Below are 17986 nucleotides of genomic sequence, written 5' to 3' on the forward strand. Positions count from 1 at the left end.
AGCCAACTCAGCCCTCACTCTTTTACATTCCTAGCAATGGAACACTCAAGTGTTGAAACCTCAAAGCAGATATATCCAACACGAAACAAAATCTAAGTATGTGTCGACAAGACTATACAAAGAAAGGAACAACCAAACAAGGGCTTATATCCAAACAATAGATCTATTCATACATAGCCAAACATGCATTAATAATAGTGCAAACACTCATAAACACCTAAAATCCAAAACTCTCAAGCTTATAACATGGGCACATGTTATACACACATCAGACTACTACATCCAGAATACATGCAGATAGTAAAGACACTGCTATTCATTCTCATCTGAAGCCGAACCCCTGGCAGTATCACTCCGCGTCCTACCATCATCCTCTGCATCCCCAAGACCCTCTTCACCATGCTGAGTCTGTGCATCAGCACTACCTTCATTATCAGACTCATCTTCGCTGCTAGGATCAACAGCAAGGACAAATGTCTCGCCCTTTCGATGATGCTCATCTATATCTTCGTGGTATTTTCGAAGAATGCTCCCATCATCATAACGATCAAGGACGGCCATCCATTTCCTTTTTTCAAAGCGAGCTTCTTGAGCACAGTGGGGTTTAATAGCAAGATGAAAGGTCGAAGAACTTAAGTATTCTTGCACAGCAGCCTCCCTTTCAGTTGGAATGCTCTTCTCCAGTTCAGAAATCTCAACTAAGGCACCATCCAATTCTCCCCTAACCTTGGATACCTCCAAGGTAGCCACCTCCAACTGTTTTTTAGTTGCCTCAAACAATTTCTTAAGCCTTAGGTTCTCACCATTTCGCCTTTTCAAGCTCTCCATGGTTTCGTCCTTCAGTTGGAGAGCCTGAGTCAAAAGTCCCTTATTCCTTCGGGCCTCGTCCACAAGCTGCTTATTCTCCTTCAGTTTTGCCTTGTACCGCTCAACCTCTTGCAGTCTGTCGTGATACTCGGCCATGACCTGCATGGCAAGACGATCATCACTACCTAAATAATGATAATAAAGAGGAAAAAGTAAGGAAATGACAAAGTAACACTCACATATGAAGACAGCTTCAACATCCGGTCGCAATCCGATTCATCCTTAGCTAAGGGCTCTCCGAGCTCATCGAAGGCGAATCGACGCCTTGCCAAGCAATTGTTGATATCCCCAAAATCCTTTGGCCGCGTGGCAACCCTCAAGTCCTTCCACGGGACACTGCCAGCTCTTTCCTTGCCTTTCCCCTCATGGCGGGAACCGGGATCATTTTCCTGGACAGTGTGCTCCATAGTAAGAGGATGAGGCAACAGTCGGCTCCCTTCTCCTACAACTACGGCAGCAGCATTTTCAACGGCCTCGACTCCAGTCTTCCTAAAGGCAGGCCCCTTAAGGACCCCATCTTGGGACTTAGGTCTAACGGATGGTTCCCCTCGGAACTTATGAATTTTCTTATGCGGTAGGATGTCTTCCGAAGGAACTAACACTGGTGCTCTCCTTTTATGGGTGCTAGTCCCTGTTTTCTTGCTTACCTTCTCCACTGCATAAGGAAAATCAAAATAAGAAATACAACTTTCCAAATAAAGTAAGGAATTGAGCTAAGTTTACATGAAGGATACAACTTACTCGACCGTCCCTGGCTCTCGGAAACTAAGGGTTGGAAACCGTACCGACGAAATAAGGGTCGTAGCTTGCTTAAGTGTCTATCCTCTTTGGGCACCCTCAACACCTTCTCTATGTCAGATAGCTCCTGCCCAAACAGTTGGATGGTGCCCCGCGTCACTACATGAAACAAAGTGTTAGAAGCAAGAAAAGACCACAACAAATAGCAAATAGTACGAACGGTTGATACGTTACAACCTACAGTCTGGAAGTGAGTAAGCACACGTCGCTCAGGCGTGACACCCTTATCATACTCCCAATCATTATACAGAAAGCACCAACGGTTTTTCCATGTGTAGTATGCCTTTTTCTTACCATACACAATACGCTCTCTCTCACTCCGACATGCACACTCGGCATAACCAGTGCATGATTTTGCTGGGCGCATCTTGTAACAGTAACGCCACTGATGGAAGGAAGGCTCACACAACCCACACTCCATCCAAATGATATAAAATCCAATCAAAGTATCCCAGAAACCAGGATTGAGTTGCCCAGGTGCATATCCGATCAAAGATAACATCTTTTGCAACCACGGATGTAAAGGTAGTCTCACCCCTAAAGTCAGTAATATCTGGGTGTAGAACATAACATGACCCTGGGGAGGCTCAGAAGGCCATTCTTCATCATGTACCAAGCGTATCCCTACACTACGAGGGATATTACATGACTGCCTTAGCGCCTCAACCTGCTTCTCATTATTTAACAAGTTATTCTTTAGATGGTCTGCTGTGAACTCAGAGCGAACTATGGGTATGGCATCAAAAACAACCCCCTCACCCAACGCCATGGAGGAAGAACTAGCAATAGCTAAAGTTCGACGGTTGGGAAGATCATCCAATGTTTCTCTAGTACAGGACTCTAACAAAGACCCTGAAGACTCCGACATTGCAGACTCAGACTTAGAGCTAAAGCTAGAAGAGCCCTCATCACTAGAACTTCCAGGCTCTGACATCTACAATAAGAAGAAACAAATTCTATCACTACATGCATGATCAACACATAAGGAAATTCCTATATTACCCACATGAAGATGGTGCAAAGCGATGCCGGAACCCTTCTCAATCAGAAAGCAATCCGTCTTCCACAGTCACTACAAAACAAGCAAATGAAGACCGTGTCAAGCGCCAAAAAAAAAAAAAAAAAAAAAAAAAAAAAAAAACAGCTTCATCTACAAAGCTTCACCATCAAAGCTTCACCTACAAAAGCTTCACCCACAAAGCTTCACCTAAAAAGCTTCACCCACAAAGCTTCACCATCAAAGCTTCACCTACAAAAGCTTCACCCACAAAGCTTCACCTAAAAAGCTTCACCCACAAAGCTTCACCCAAAAAACTTCACCCGAAAAGCTTCACTTAAAAAAGCTTCACCTACACAGCTTCACCTAAGAAAGCTTCACCATCAAAGCTTCACCTACAAAAGCTTCACCCACAAAGCTTCACCTAAAAAGCTTCACCCACAAAGCTTCACCATCAAAGCTTCACCTACAAAAGCTTCACCCACAAAGCTTCACCTAAAAAGCTTCACCCACAAAGCTTCACCCAAAAAACTTCACCCGAAAAGCTTCACTTAAAAAAGCTTCACCTACACAGCTTCACCTAAAAAAGCTTCACCTAGAAAGCTCCCTCTACATACTTTCACCATCAAAGCTTCACCATCAAAGCTTCACCTAGAAAGCTTCAACACAAAACCTTGCTCCAAATAAACAAATTTTGTTCACAAAACCCAAGATGCCCTTGAACTTGTACAAAAACACTTGGGTAAACATAAACATTTTTTGTTTTACACCCACAAGGGCCCAAAATTTTCCTTCTTATTTTTTCACTTATATATGTTCCCAAACATATTATGATAGATCAAATAATAATTCAAAGTCCAAAATTTAGTTGTGGACAAAAATACAAGCAATTCACCAGTACTGAAGTTGCTACAAAAACTGAAATCTTCCCCAGCCTAGAAATCCAACAAAGCTTCGCCTCCTTTTCTCTATCAAATTTTTGCAGCTGCTGCTTTTCTCCAATGGAGCTGAATTTTGGACACCCTCTAGTTCTTGAGCAGATGAACAACTTTCAAGAAGGAACCATTTCTGTTTGAGCCACGGAAATTAAAGTGTTGAAGCTCCAAGCATGACAGTCGGATTCTTGCAGATTTCGAAGTTGCTGTGATGTTTCGAAGATCTGGAAATATTTAACCATTAGTTCATTCTAAATTTTTGATATGTTATGAAAGAGACGATGAGGAACAACTTCAATGAAGAAAGCATGCTGATCTGAACAATCGAAAATGGAGTTTCGAAGCTCACAACAAATCTGACGGGTTGACAGAAAAATAATAACCAGTCATTCATCATACCTGAATTTCTTGAGTTATACTGCTCCGAGGGATCTCAAATTTGGATATGTTGTAGTTCACAAGCTGAGGAACAACTTCAATGAAGAAAGCATGCTGATCTGAGCAAGAGAAAATAGAGTTTCAAAGCTCACAACAAATCTGACGGGTTGACAGACAAATGATAAACAGTCACTCATCATACCTGGATTTCTGGAGTTGTACTGATCTGATGGATCTCAAATTTGGATATGTTGTAGTTCACAAGCTGAGGAACAACTTCAATGAAGAAAGCATGCTGATCTGAGCAAGAGAAAATAGAGTTTCAAAGCTCACAACAAATCTGACGGGTTGACAGACAAATGATAAACAGTCACTCATCATACCTGGATTTCTGGAGTTGTACTGATCTGATGGCTCTCAAATTTGGATATGTTGTAGTTCACAAGCTGAGGAACAACTTCAATGAAGAAAGCATGCTGATCTGAGCAAGAGAAAATAGAGTTTCAAAGCTCACAACAAATCTGACGGGTTGACAGACAAATGATAAACAGTCACTCATCATACCTGGATTTCTGGAGTTGTACTGATCTGATGGCTCTCAAATTTGGATATGTTGTAGTTAAGGAATTAAAGAACAACTTTCATGAAGACAACTTTGTGATTCGAGCTACATATGATGGTCTTATATTGAAAACCAATTCAGGGTGTTAGGGGAAATGAAAAACAATTCCACCAAAGAAACATCATTATGATGTTTCATCATTATGGTGTTTTCATCATTATGATGCTTCCATCATTGTGATGCTTCCATCATTGTGATGCTTCCATTATGATTGTAATGCACCAACGGTTACACCCTCTATCATAGCAGTATGTGTGTGTATCTCCCTATAGCAAGACACCTCATTCGTCAACTCCCTCGACTAGAGACTTGGGGGACTCCCACCATATGCTACTACGCCTTGGTACTCAAAAGTTCGTGACTACTCAGTGGCTTGGATTTTTCAAGTCTCCAACCGAGAAGTTTTCCTCACTCGGGAAATTAAGGGAACACTACCTCAAACTACATGCTTCACTCACAAAGCTTCAACAATACAGGTTTCAACAAAAGCAAAAATTCAAAGAACTTTATGAAGAAGGCTTTGGTGTATTTAACACAATATGTTGAAATGAAGCAAAGCTTATTTATTAATATTTTCGATAAGCCACAAATATGTACATATACATGAGTCAAAATAAACAAACAAAAGGGAGCCTTCACAAAGGTTGCTTAGGGGAAGTCTCAGCAGTCGGTAGAGCTCCAGAAAGAGAAAGCACCGGAGGGTGGTTATCCGGAGCCTCAGTACTTGACAAAACCCCAGAAGGATGAGGCATTGGAGGTTCATCATTTGAAGCTTCATTACCAGGTACAGCCCCAGAGGACGAAGGCAATAAATGCCTTTGGAACAAACCCACAAACCGCTGATGATCAAGTAAAACCTTACCATCAGATTCCTTCATCTGGTCAAGCTTCCTCTTCATGTTTGTAGCATAGTCATGGGCGAGTCGGTGCAACTGCTTATTCTCATGCTTGAGCCCTCTAATCTCCTGTTTGAGACTCATCACTTCAGCAGCCAATGATTCAACTTGGCGGGTTCTAGCAAATAGGCGTTGGGCCATATTAGACACAGAACCTGCACACTGAACACTAAGAGCCAGAGAGTCCTTAACAGCCAACTCATCAGACCGTTTGGAAAGTAGTCTGTTATCTTTGGGAGTGAGAAGGTTCCTGGCTACCACTGCAGCGGTCATATCATTCTTCATCACAGAATCCCCAACGGTAAGAGGACCAGTAGGGGATATGAAGGATGGGCGCCATATGTTGTCTGGAGAAGGCGTGGCTGTCTCTTCTCCAAGGTTCAAGTCAAAACGACGGTCAGAGGGTCCAGACATTTTCAAATGTGTTGAAGAAGGAAGAGGTCAGACAAATCAAGATCTTAGAAGTGCAAGAAATGAGCTTCTACTGGTAGAGATTCAAGTGTGCTGTGGAACTTAATGCCAGCCTCTATAAAAATCTGCACTCGACGGAGCTTCAGAAATCGAAGAGGCGTTTGCTTTCTCAAAAGCTGGGCTGCTTAGAGACCACGAGGGCCGATCTCAGAAATCGAAGAGGCGTTTGTTTTCTCAAAAGCTGGGCTGCTCAGAGACCACGAGGGCCGATCTCAGAAATCGAAGAAGCACCTGCTTTTGCAGCCTCGTCAGCACCTGTCACATGCACAATCAGCTTTGCGGAAATTACGGGCAATCTGTCGAAGATTTCTGGTGAAGTAGAAAGCACGTGAATCTTACTGTTCAATCACCGCTCTCCATATGCACCATCAACTCCTCGGGTACCACATATAACTTTGTCAAAGATCTCTGACAAAGTTTAGGCACGAGAATTTCGAAGTTCCAGCTACCCTACTATTACCCATAAGGGTAAAGGAACAGCACCACTGCTTGACAACTGGAAAGTCCCTATGTGTGTCGACCTCCGTGTTTTGCGGCAAGACAGGTTGGCAAGAACGTCCAACCTTTACTCACATTCGAGAAAAGACTCTCAACATAATTACTTTCTCAAAAACCGGAGCAGCACCGCTTTCCGAATCTCGAGAGTCAGATCCTCGACGGGATTGCTTGTTCGAAAACCGAAGAGGCAGAACTTCGAGAGCCAGATTTCCTTAGATAAAGCTTGTCTGTAATCTTCACACGTAATATCAGCTTTCCAGATACCACATACCACTTTTTCAAAGTGCTCTGACAAAATTAAAACACGTGAAGCTGGCAGCTCCCACTACATTGCTGTGACCAAGAAGGGTAAAGGAATAGCATTACTACTTGTTATTGGGAAATCCCTATATATATTGACCTCCCTCCTCAACGGACAGGCAAACCTGCAAAAATGCTCAACCCTTTCTCGCATTCGAAAAGACACCCTCAACATAACCTCTCGAAATACTCAGCTTTATTTCCCCCCGATAATACCTCAGCAAATAAGCCACACCAAGAACAAGAGTATCTCATATCATCAGGGTCGAAAGCAAGAGTATCCCATATCATGCTTTCTCCCTGTCTTTGTCTTTGTCCTTGTCCACACCTGCAGGACAAGGAGAAAGAGAGCAGTCAGTCGGAACCTGAAATCAAACCTCCAATTTGGAACTGACTGCCTGGAGCCTTTGCCTGGTTGCTTACTTAGCATTGCTCTCGAGTACTCATCCTCAACTGCTGTCAAGGTCACGAATTCCACCGGCAAATACCTCATGACAGTTGATCAGATATTGGCTCTTTACACTGAAGCTGCCAAGCGTGGATGAGTCACTATGAAGGAATGTTCTGAAGGACCATTTAAATGCAAAGGTTGCACACCACTTCTGCCATGCAAAAGATTGAAGCAGAAGGTTCAACGGTGAGCTGAAACAGATCACTACAACACGACACCTTTCCATACCACATTCATTATTCCGTCAACAGCAAAAGTATCCCATATCATCAAGGTCGAACGTACTCTAGATTTGATGGACTTGTTTTGACCCTCAAATTTTTGAATCGGCCTTATACTCTGAAGGGCACCAGAAAACCCTCCAGCACAGTTCAAGAATAAGCCTGTGGAAAGTTACTTCTTCAAAAGCAAAAGTATCTCATATCATCTCTTATCCATTTGCTTCTCCTTATCCTGGCAGTTGAATGAGAGACAAGGAGAAGGAGAACAATCAACCGGAAGCCGAAGTCAAACCTCTGATCCTGGGTTGCTTACTTGGAAGTTTGACTGCTTACCTTGTCTGTCACCTCTTTCGGCAGATCTCCTAGCTCGGCGACTTGGGGGACTCCTACTATAGGGTTTGTATCACACTTGACTAAGCCCGAAACTACAACTAAGCTTCAAGTGAAATTGATACATTACCTTGTGCGTCAACATCAGCTAAATACACCATTCCCGGATGGAGGAAAGGTACTTCCAGAGAAGGGCAGATGAAAATCAGACCACACTTCGGTACTTAGAAGTTTCGTGATTACTCAAGGGATTGGATCTTGCAAGTCCCCAACCGAGGAGTTTCCCTCACTCGGGAACTTAGGGGAGCACTGTTTGTACCATACTTGACCAATCCCGAAACTACCGAGCACCGGCCAACGCTATACTGTCAAGGACCCAGAAGAGTTCCCCGCTGACCAGGAGGCCAATCACTACTCGACACGTGTCAAGATTAGAAGCCAATCAGAGCGCAGCACGTGTCAACATCAAGAACCAATCATAACATGACACATGTCAATGTGACAAAGCTACAAGTTTTTCTATAAATAGGGGTCATTCCCCCACAATATTGCCTAATGCCATTTGTGTTAAATTATTCACAAGAACTCACTAAATTGAGAGCTTGATCCTTTGTACTTGTGTAAGCCCTTCACTACTAATAAGAACTCCTCTACTCCGTGGACGTAGCCAATCTGGGTGAACCACGTACATCCTGTGTTTGCTTCTCTGTCTCTATTCATTTACGTACTTATCCTCACTAGTGACCGAAGCAACCAAGCGAAGGTCACAAAACCTGACACTTTCTGTTGTACCAAAGTCTTCGCTGATTTTGTGCATCAACACAATCTTTAACAACAAAGCACACACGACTCCTCTTGGGTGAAGCTCGAAGCCAGCACAATTCGGCCTTGTGCTTGTATCTAGGGTTGGTTCGGGTCGGGATCCCGAACCAAAACCCCCAACCCGAATCCCAAACCAAAACATTTCGGGATGGAATTTTATATCCCAAAACCGAACCGAAACTATTCACTTCCTGAAATTTGGGATTCCCGAAACTATTTCGGGATTTTGCGGGTCACTTTGGGATTGGGCCTTGAAGCCCAAAATGTTGGGCTTTTAAACTTTTTACAATTTTAAGCCTTTAAACAGTAAGCCCACCCATTTTTCAGGAAAAAAAAAGTTAACAATTGCAGGCTTACAGCCCACAGCCCGCAGCCCACCTGTTTCACAATCCCATAAATTCAATTCAATCAAAGTTCACCACAATCTCATCTCATAATTTCAATTTTCATACCAAGCAAGCAACAACTAACAAGTTAAGCTTAAGTTCACAATTGTCTACCAAACTAGTTAATTAAAAGTGCATGCAACCAAAATGAAATAAGTTAAGTTTTACAAACCAAACTTCTGAATGAATTTAGATTAAGTTACAAACCAAAAGCAAATCATAGTTTATAAGCAAAAAAGTGCATGCAACCAAAATGAAGCTTAAGTAAGTTCATTCCCTTTCGCCTCAATTCATTCCCAAGTCTCTCCAGCTCGTCATACAGGATTGGACACCTGGTTACCAAGATAAATAAAAGGTATAGAGTCGGTACATCTAATTCACTGCAAGTTTACGAAATATATTACATAATTAAGAAAGTTATGCATACAGGGGAGCTTGAAATGGTTTTTCCCGTCCTCCAAAACGAAGTTGTCCAGATTCCTTCTTACCACAGAAACCACCTCCTGGTAAAACAAAAAAATCACATGAACTAGACCTCTATAGGCATATGCAAACTGAAGGTAGAAGAATACGAAAACTTAACTTTAGGCATCAACCTCTATAGGCATCAACTGCTGTCTGTTGTAATCAACAATAACTTTAGAATCATCAATCAAGGAATGGTGAGCTTCCTGCAAACAACCAACTAATCTAAGCACATCACAGACACGTTATGACTTATGCAGATCATAATTTTACATTGTCCCCTATTTTCTTTTCCTTGGCTTGCCTCGTCTATCCACATTTAAGACATTAAGCATACCATTACGAAATATATTATTCAACCACCTACAATTGATATGCACATGTCTTTTCTCACAAAACTAGCAAGCACAGCCAAATCAATTTAATTTTATGAGAGAAGGATGTGTCTATGAGAACAAACACCAATACCATTATGCTTGAAGCGAAATCTATCAACAATACAAGAATGTAAAATTAGAATTCCCCGCCACATAGACATGCATATACAAACTTATATGCACGCTGCACCTTATATGAAAATAAATGCATATACAAATTCGTGCACCCACCCTCCCAAAGGCATGCAGGTCCTGCACTGCACCCACCCTAATTCGAAACCCACAGTCCTCAAACCCTCACACATTCGACAAAATACTCAGAAATCAAGTTAATCAACATGAAATTTGACTATAAACACTAAAGAACAAAAACCCAGTGAAAATAAAAAACCCTTACCTGGATTTTGGGACTCGATTGGTCTTAGATTCGCGTCTTCCTGCGTCTCTATGTGTGTGGCTGGTTGGATGAGCGTCGTTGAAGTGGACGGAGGACGGGAGGAGCGGCGTGACTCAATGGAGGAGTGGCGTCACTCGAATCGATGGAGAAGCGAGCGGCGGGAGCACGAGCAATGTTCGGGAGATTGAGTGAGAGTGAGCGACTGAGAGAGCTTGTGAGGATAAGCAATTACCTAACTAATGGACGGTTGGATTAGATCTTAACCAATCCAACGGTCCAAGAAAATTCTAATTATAAATTAAAAATAAATAAATAAATAAATAAATATATATATATATATAATATTCAGTTCGGTTCTGGATTACCGAACGTTTTCAAAGCTGTGGCCGAATCCCAAACCGAAACTTTCAGAACGAGTTCCGTTTCAGGTACTGAATTTTTCGGGAAATTCAGTTCGGGCATTTTTCGATCAAATTTCGGGACGGGTTCAAGACGGTTCGAGATTTTCGGGAAAAATTTCCACCCCTACTTGTATCCCAATTTAGTGATAGTACTAGAAGTTAGCCATAGGAACTTCATAGTAGGCAGCCTCACCTTTACTATCACAAAGGTGAAACTATCAAGGATACTCTTATAACTGGATATCCTACTCAACTAGAGTATAGTTTTCATTAAGAGTTTCATAACCCATCCTTTACTTGTGCTACAAGATTTCATGCCTTTATAGACAACTTCTACAAAAAGTATAGCATGAGTCCATATCACATCATAACTTGTTATTACCTGTTGAACCAATTTCTTGGGATCTCCAGTCCAAAGGTTAGGTTACCATCACAAGTGACTCAACTTATCAAGGGCTTTAACCCCATTCCGCTAGAGGTTTTCCAAAGTTTTTTCTCATGCTAATCCTTTCGTCAAAGGGTCAGCAAGATTATCTTCAGACCTGACATAATCTATTCTGACAATCCCTGTGGAAAGAAACCATGTTACCGTGCTATGTTTTCGATGAATCTGTCGTCTCTTTCCATTATAATATCGATTGTTCACTTTTGCAATGACTGTTGTGCTATCACAATGAATAAGCACAGCATGAATTGGTTTCTCCCACAATGGAATGTCTGACAAAAGATCTCTCAACCATCATGCTTCTTCACTAGCTGTTGCTAAGGCAATCATTTCAGATTCTGTTGTTGATTGAGCAAGTATGGTCTGTATCTTAGACTTCCACGAGACTGCAGCTCCAGCTATATTAAAAATATAGCCACTCGTGGCTTTAGAGTCTTTTGATAGTGTATTCCAATTAGCATTGTTGTATCCTTCAAGAACAGCGGGAAACTTTTCATAACATAGACCAAAATTGATGGTCCTCTTAAGGTATCTCATTACCCTTTCAATTGCATACCAATGTTCCATATTGGGACTGCTTGTGTACCTACACAGAACACAACTGCATAGGCTATGTCTGGCCTAGTGCAATCAGTAGCATATCGGAGGCTACCAATGACGCTCGCATACTTAATTTGTCTAACATTTTAACCAGTGTTCTTAAACAACTTCATACTAGGATCAGATGGTGTACAAGCAGGCTTACAATCAAAATATTTGAACTTCTTCAGAATTTTTTCTAAATAATGTGACTGACTTAGAGAAAACCCCTTCTCAGTTTTGTTAACCTTTATTCCAAGAATTAAATTTGCCTCTCCTAAATCTTTCATATCAAAGTTATTGCATAGCATGGTTTTAACTTCATTTACCAGGTGAATATTAGAGCAAAAAATAAGCATGTCATCAACATATAAACATATTACAACACATAGATTACTCTCAGTTTTAATATACATGCACTTATCACTTTCATTAATTTTGAAGCCATTATCAAGAAGTAAACAATCAAATTTAACATGCCATTGTTTAGGTGCTTGTTTTAAACCATAAAGTGACTTATTTAATTTATAAACTTTATGCTCTTGCCCAGGTATTACAAAACCATTAGTTTGATCCATGTAAATTTCTTCCTCTAATTCTCCATTTAAAAAAGCTGTTTTAACGTCCATTTGATGCACAACAAGATTATGTAAAGAAGCTAATGCAAACATGACTCGAATGGATGTAATTCTAGAGACTGGTGAGAAAGTGTCAAAGAAATCGACATTCTCTCTTTGCCTAAAACCTTTAGCTACTAACCTAGCTTTAAACTTGTCAATTGTGCCATCGGATTTTAGCTTCTTCCTCAGCACCCATTTGCAGCCAATGGTTTTGTAACCTGGAGGTAGCTCAACCAAGTGCCAAGTTCCATTCGATTCTAGTGAATCCATTTCATCGTTTATGGCTTCTTGCCATGAGTCTGTATCCAATGAAGTCAATGCCTCTTGGAGTGTTGTAGGATCTTCTTCTAGTGCATAAGTTTGGAAGTCGCCCCCAAAATCCTTGGTGAATTTGGTTCTCTTACTTTTCCTTGGTTCGAAACTAGTTTCGACTGAATCATTTAGAGCATGGTTGCTCGTTCCATCCTTACTTAAATTAGTTGAGGTTAAACCCCCACTATTCCTTGACATAAAAGGAAATTTGTTCTCAAAGAAATCAGCATCATTAGATTCAATAACAACATGGTTCTTTAAATCATAAAATCTATATGCTTTACTATGGAATGCATAACCAATAAAAATACACTCAAAAGCTCTACTATCTAGTTTTGACCTTTTTGGGTCAGGTTTTCGTACATAAGCTAAGCAACCCCATGTTCTTAAGTAGGACACATTAGGCTTCCTATTTCTCCAAATTTCATACAATACAATTTTAGTTTTTGAAGAGGGAACCCTATTGAGAACATAACAGACAGTTAAAATAATTTCACCTCACCAATATGAAGCACAACCAGAGTTAAGAAGCACAACCACTATTAATTCACAAAGTGTCCTATTTTTTCTTTCTGCTTTGCCATTCATTTCTGGGGAGTAGGGTGCAATTGTTTCATGTAATATGCCTAGATTTTTACAATGATCATTGAAAGGAGCAGATTCATATTCAAGTCCCCTGTCACTACGAAGCCTTTTAACTTTTCGATTAAATTGATTCTCTACTTCAGTTAAGAAAAGTTTAAACATGTCAAGTGTTTCACTTTTGTTTTTCATCAGGTAAACAAGACAATAGTTTGAACAATCATCGATAAAGGTGATGAAGTAACGTTTCCCATTTCTTGTGATTACACCATCAAACTCACATATATCAGAGTGGATTAAGTCAAGTAGTTCAGTTTCTCTATGTATCGATTTGTGTGGTTTTCTCGTGATCTTTGCCTGACTACAATATTCACATTTTTCAAAATCCTTTACTGAGATTTCAGGAATTAGTCCTAAACTACTCATCTAATTTACTAACTTCTTATTTACATGACATAACCTAGCATGCCACATATTGAAAGAAGATAACATGTAAGCAGAAACAACAGTTTTATTCATAACATTAACATTGAGTTTGAACATTCCATCAGTGGCATACCTATTTCCCACAAAGACACCATTCTTTGTGAGAGTATACAAGTCAGCCCCAATAGTTTGTGTGAACCCAGCCTTATTGATAAGGTAACCTGAGACCAATTTCTTCCTGATCTCTGGAACATGCATCACCTCCTTCAATATTACAGTTTTCCCTGAAGTGAACTTGAGCTCCACTTCTCCAACTCCAGCAACATGTGTTGAGTGAGAGTCACCCAATAGAACCCTTCTGTTTTCCGCTTCAGTGTAGGACTTAAAAAGTCCACAATCATAGCAGACATAGCGCGAAGCACCAATGTCCACCCACCACCCCTCGGATCCATCAACCAAGTTGATCTCTAAGACCATTGCAACAAGCTGATCCTCTGTGAGATTGGCTTGAGGAGCAGTTCTTCGTTTGTTGCGACAGTTACAAGCAAGGTGTCCACACTTGTCACAGTTATAACACAAAAATGGCTCAACTGTTTCATCTCTTGAGTATGGGTATTTTTCTGTTGTTATTGCGATAAGTGTTTTGTACCTTCATAGGGTTCTTGTTATTGAGCGAGTCTTGGTGACATTCTTCAGATTCTTACCATTAGGTTTGAGAACAACAGCAGCATGGTTATTTAAGTATGACTTCTTGTTGGTATTCGAGATGACAATGACCTCTTCTCGCATATCTTGCTTCCTGGCTTCTTCCTCGATTCAAAGACGAGTAATCAAGCTTTCAAGAGAAAACTCTTTTGTCTTGTGTCGCAGATCCTTCTTGAACTCCTTCCAGCTTGGTGGCAACTTGTCAATGATCACAGCAACCTGGAACTGTTCATCCAGATTCATTCCTTCAGATATGATCTCATGAGCAATCTTTTGCAATTCATGTGATTGGGCCTCCACAGACTTGTCATTCGTCATTTAGAACTTGAGGTAACGACTGACTACAAATTTCTTGGCTCCCGCTTATTCAGTATCATACTTCTTTTGGAGTGCATCCTAGAGTTCCTTAGTTGTTTTACAGGAATAGTAGCAATCATAAAAATCATCACATAAATCATTTAAGATATAGTTTTTGCAGAGAAAGTCATTTTAATTCCATGTTTGAAATAGTTTGAATTGTTCAGCAGTTGGTTGATCAGGTAGTAGTGGCATCTCAGAAGTACAGTTTGAAGCAATTTTCTTGGTGGTTAAGAAAAATAACATATTTGGTCTCCAGCGTTTAAAGTGAAGTCCTTCAAACTTGACAGGTTTGTTCAAATCAGTGACGAAGAGAGTGATTTTAGTGTCCATGGCAAAAAATAATCGTCTTAAAATTGATGAAAACACTTCACAAACTCAAAGATAGGGAATGAGTTTACCAGGAAAATTGATGAACTAAAGAACACAAAAATATCTTGGGTTGAGTCGCGGACAATGTCGCTTTCTTTAAGACGTTTCGCGACTCTGCCCAAGGTGTGCAAGCAGTCACAAATGCCACGTCGTCCCCAAGATAAAACAGCCCAGTATCACCATTGAATAGATCTTCCTTTGCACTGAGGAAGATCCAAAGCCTTCACTCACTCAACAACTCAATGTTCTCCAAGTATTTCTTAGGTTTTTTCAGTGTTATATACCAGACTATAACCCTAGCATTTATATACTACTTAGAGAGATATTAACGTTGGGATAATTGAGGAGAAAATGCTCACAAAATCCGACCATTAAATCAGGAAGCAATATCAGTTAGTTGAGAAAGAATAGGTCTTCTAAATAAAACAAAACTTTATGTTGGAGAAAAAAAGGATTCTCCATAAAATTAGGAATCCAACGTTAACCTATCTGACTAATCCTAAATCTTAAATAAACATACAACCCCAACAAGTTCGTATAAAGAATGGTAGAAACCTTAGATGAAGATTTTATTTTCTTCTCGAAACATTGGTCTTTAGCGGGGTTGACTTAGATATTCTACAAATCATTATGTTGTGTTACATAGTTCTTGTAGGAGAAGACAGAGATTTGAACCTGACGTTCATAAGAGGTTCTAGGTTTGCAATATTTGCTGAGACAACGAAACCTCTGTAGTTCACGGAAACAAAACCGTTTGTCCTAAATTCTCAATATGTTGCTTCCCATACAAGTTAGAAACTTTGAATCATGCACATGTATGGTGGAAAGAATCTTGGATAGATACGACAGCCAGCACTCTGTTTTTCACGTGGAATTCCTCAAGATATGAATAGTATTCATCTCATTGTTGTCCATATGTTAATGCTATAATCTAATTTACTTCACTTTCTCTGAATCAGGATACAGAATTTTCCAGGGAGCCAGGCATGTAAATGAATCTTCGTCGTTGCCTTTTCAGGATTTCATCCGAACTAATCTAATCCAGTCATATGAAGTATTCAGCAACCAACATGCCATTTTTGTGCTTCGATTTTGCACCCTTACATTAGCAAACGATATCGGTGTCTGGAATTTTGAGCAGTTAGATACAATATTATTTTTGTTGCTACTTATCTTTAGACTTTCCAGTTTTACCCTGGTGTGAATTGACAACAAAGAACATAACTTCTTTTTATCTTAAAAAAAAAAAAAAAAAAAAAAACTAATTGAATTGCTCCATGAAACTACCATTTAGCCTCAATTTACCCCTTGAAATTGTCATTTTCAACTTTTTTTTGTCTCACTTCACCCCATTCTCTTTAAGAAATGTTAAATTCAAGGGTATTTTAGACATTTCACTTTTTACACATCTCTTCGTCTTGCCTCTTTCATGCGCTTCACCTTAGTTGACTGATCATCTTGGTGAAACAAATAAGGGTTCACGGAAGAAGATAAAGGAATTTAATAATTTATTATGTTTGAATTTAACGTTTCTTTAATAGAATGGGGTCAAGTGAGATCAAATGAGTTGAATATAGTAGTTTCAAAGACCAAAGTGAGACAAAACCAGTATCACGAGGGAAATTTTGAAAAATAACCATAATTTAAATCCCATATAGAATTATAGCCACTCCTTCGAGTTTATGATAATTATAATCAAAAGTTGAGATAAAAATACTAATATACGCTGAAAATAAGGTTTTCAGAAGATCCAAAAAGACAACAGGTGCTTCAGACTCAAAACCAAGTTAGTACTAGTCTCCAAGTTCCAGTCTCATCAAACCCAACAAAAACCCATAAAAATTTAAATTTAAAAAGTAATACAAAAAAAATCCGCAAATGATGATTTCCATCATATAGATTGTACGGTCCAACCATTGCAAAAAACGCAGCAATTTGTGGCGGCTATGGAGCAAATCATGGGCTCCCCATCTCATACCCTTCCCATCCAATCCTATTTTTGTAATCACGGTTAAGCCACGTCAACATTTTATATTTCCATTATTTTTTGTCTTATTATTTCTATAAAAAAATCAATATAAAATGTTGGTGTGGCTTATCCGTGATCATAGAAATAGAAGTTTCTATAATAAAAAATCAATATAAAATGTTGACATGGTTTAACCGTGTTCACATAAATAAGAGGGGATGAGAAGGGTATGGGATGGAAGAGAGTAGACAATCCAGGTCCTTTACAAGAAGCCCTGACCAACTCCTACTCCGTATCGCCATCGTACCAACACTTAAAGCGCCATAGCAGCCAGTGAGATACTATAAACAAATGAAAGCCTAGGAGTTGGAAATTTTACAAATTTACAAACCTTGGCTTTTAATTGGCCTCTAGCACGATTGAGTCTTCGGAAGGATCATGACCCAACTACCATTTCAATCCCAAAACACCATAAATTAAACAAAATGCAGTCAGATTTTGGAGAAAATTCAAGAAAGAGGCTACCTGCAGTGGTTTGGGGATGAAATGGCATCGTTATTGGTTGAAGAGGAAATTATATGGAAGAAGGTGCTACTGTTGGTACTGCAACTTGTCCTTGTGTTTGATGAATAAAAAGAAAGAAGTTTGTGTCTCCATTGCAGTGCGAGTGCAGAGCAACGCAGCGACAACACTTGACACGAAAAGAAAAGCTCGAGACATTGCAAACACATATGGTTAAATAAGGTATATTAGTACTTTCTCATCAACTTTTGATTATAATTATCATAATTTTAAAAGTGAAGCTATAATTCTATATAGGGTTCAAATTTTGGTCATTTATCCAAATTTCTCGTATCAGAGAGTAAATTGAGACTAAATGGTAGTTTATGGGGACAATTCAATTAATAAGCCAAGAAAAAAAAACTACAAATCTTCGTACTTTTTTTTTTTGAACAATTGATATTATCTACACTAAGGGGAATGGGCGGGTGTTCATGGTAGGAATT

At 39.8% G+C, this 17986-nt stretch overlaps 4 protein-coding genes across 6 annotated transcripts in view; 1 reads left to right on the forward strand and 3 right to left on the reverse strand.

Annotated features, from left to right (window-relative positions):
• Window positions 1-16149, forward strand: part of LOC139191514 (vacuolar histidine transporter YPQ3-like) — a 28837-nt gene extending 12688 nt beyond the window's left edge. Inside the window, exon 13 of the mRNA XM_070812398.1 lies at window positions 15970-16149. The gene's annotated coding sequence lies outside the window, so the exon portion shown is untranslated. The remainder of the gene's footprint in view (window positions 1-15969) is intronic.
• On the reverse strand, window positions 120-1146 carry LOC139191357 (uncharacterized). The gene is made up of 2 exons (XM_070812121.1): window positions 1047-1146; window positions 120-966 (listed from the first exon to the last, which is right to left on the reverse strand). Exons 1-2 carry the CDS (start codon window positions 1065-1067, stop codon window positions 313-315), a joined length of 675 nt encoding a protein of 224 aa, XP_070668222.1. The 5' UTR covers window positions 1068-1146; the 3' UTR covers window positions 120-312.
• LOC139191356 (uncharacterized) lies at window positions 3408-8164 on the reverse strand. Of its 3 annotated transcripts, none has more exons than XM_070812120.1 (4): window positions 4540-8164; window positions 4359-4456; window positions 3997-4094; window positions 3408-3821 (listed from the first exon to the last, which is right to left on the reverse strand). In XM_070812120.1, the coding sequence occupies exon 1, from the start codon at window positions 5905-5907 to the stop codon at window positions 5233-5235; it is 675 nt and encodes a 224-aa protein (XP_070668221.1). In that variant the 5' UTR covers window positions 5908-8164; the 3' UTR covers window positions 3408-3821; window positions 3997-4094; window positions 4359-4456; window positions 4540-5232. The 3 variants fall into 3 exon arrangements, with proteins under 3 accessions (XP_070668221.1, XP_070668220.1, XP_070668219.1); XM_070812119.1 differs by having other exon boundaries at window positions 3997-4275; XM_070812118.1 differs by having other exon boundaries at window positions 3997-4456.
• Window positions 11352-14599, reverse strand: LOC139191515 (uncharacterized). Its single transcript, XM_070812399.1, has 5 exons — window positions 14401-14599; window positions 13710-14196; window positions 12396-12851; window positions 11614-11735; window positions 11352-11527 (listed from the first exon to the last, which is right to left on the reverse strand). Exons 1-5 carry the CDS (start codon window positions 14597-14599, stop codon window positions 11352-11354), a joined length of 1440 nt encoding a protein of 479 aa, XP_070668500.1.
• Window positions 16150-17986: the final 1837 nt, after the last annotated feature.

This window comes from Malus domestica, chromosome 14 (genome assembly GCF_042453785.1).
Source record: "Malus domestica chromosome 14, GDT2T_hap1".
NCBI classification, from domain to species: domain Eukaryota; kingdom Viridiplantae; phylum Streptophyta; class Magnoliopsida; order Rosales; family Rosaceae; genus Malus; species Malus domestica.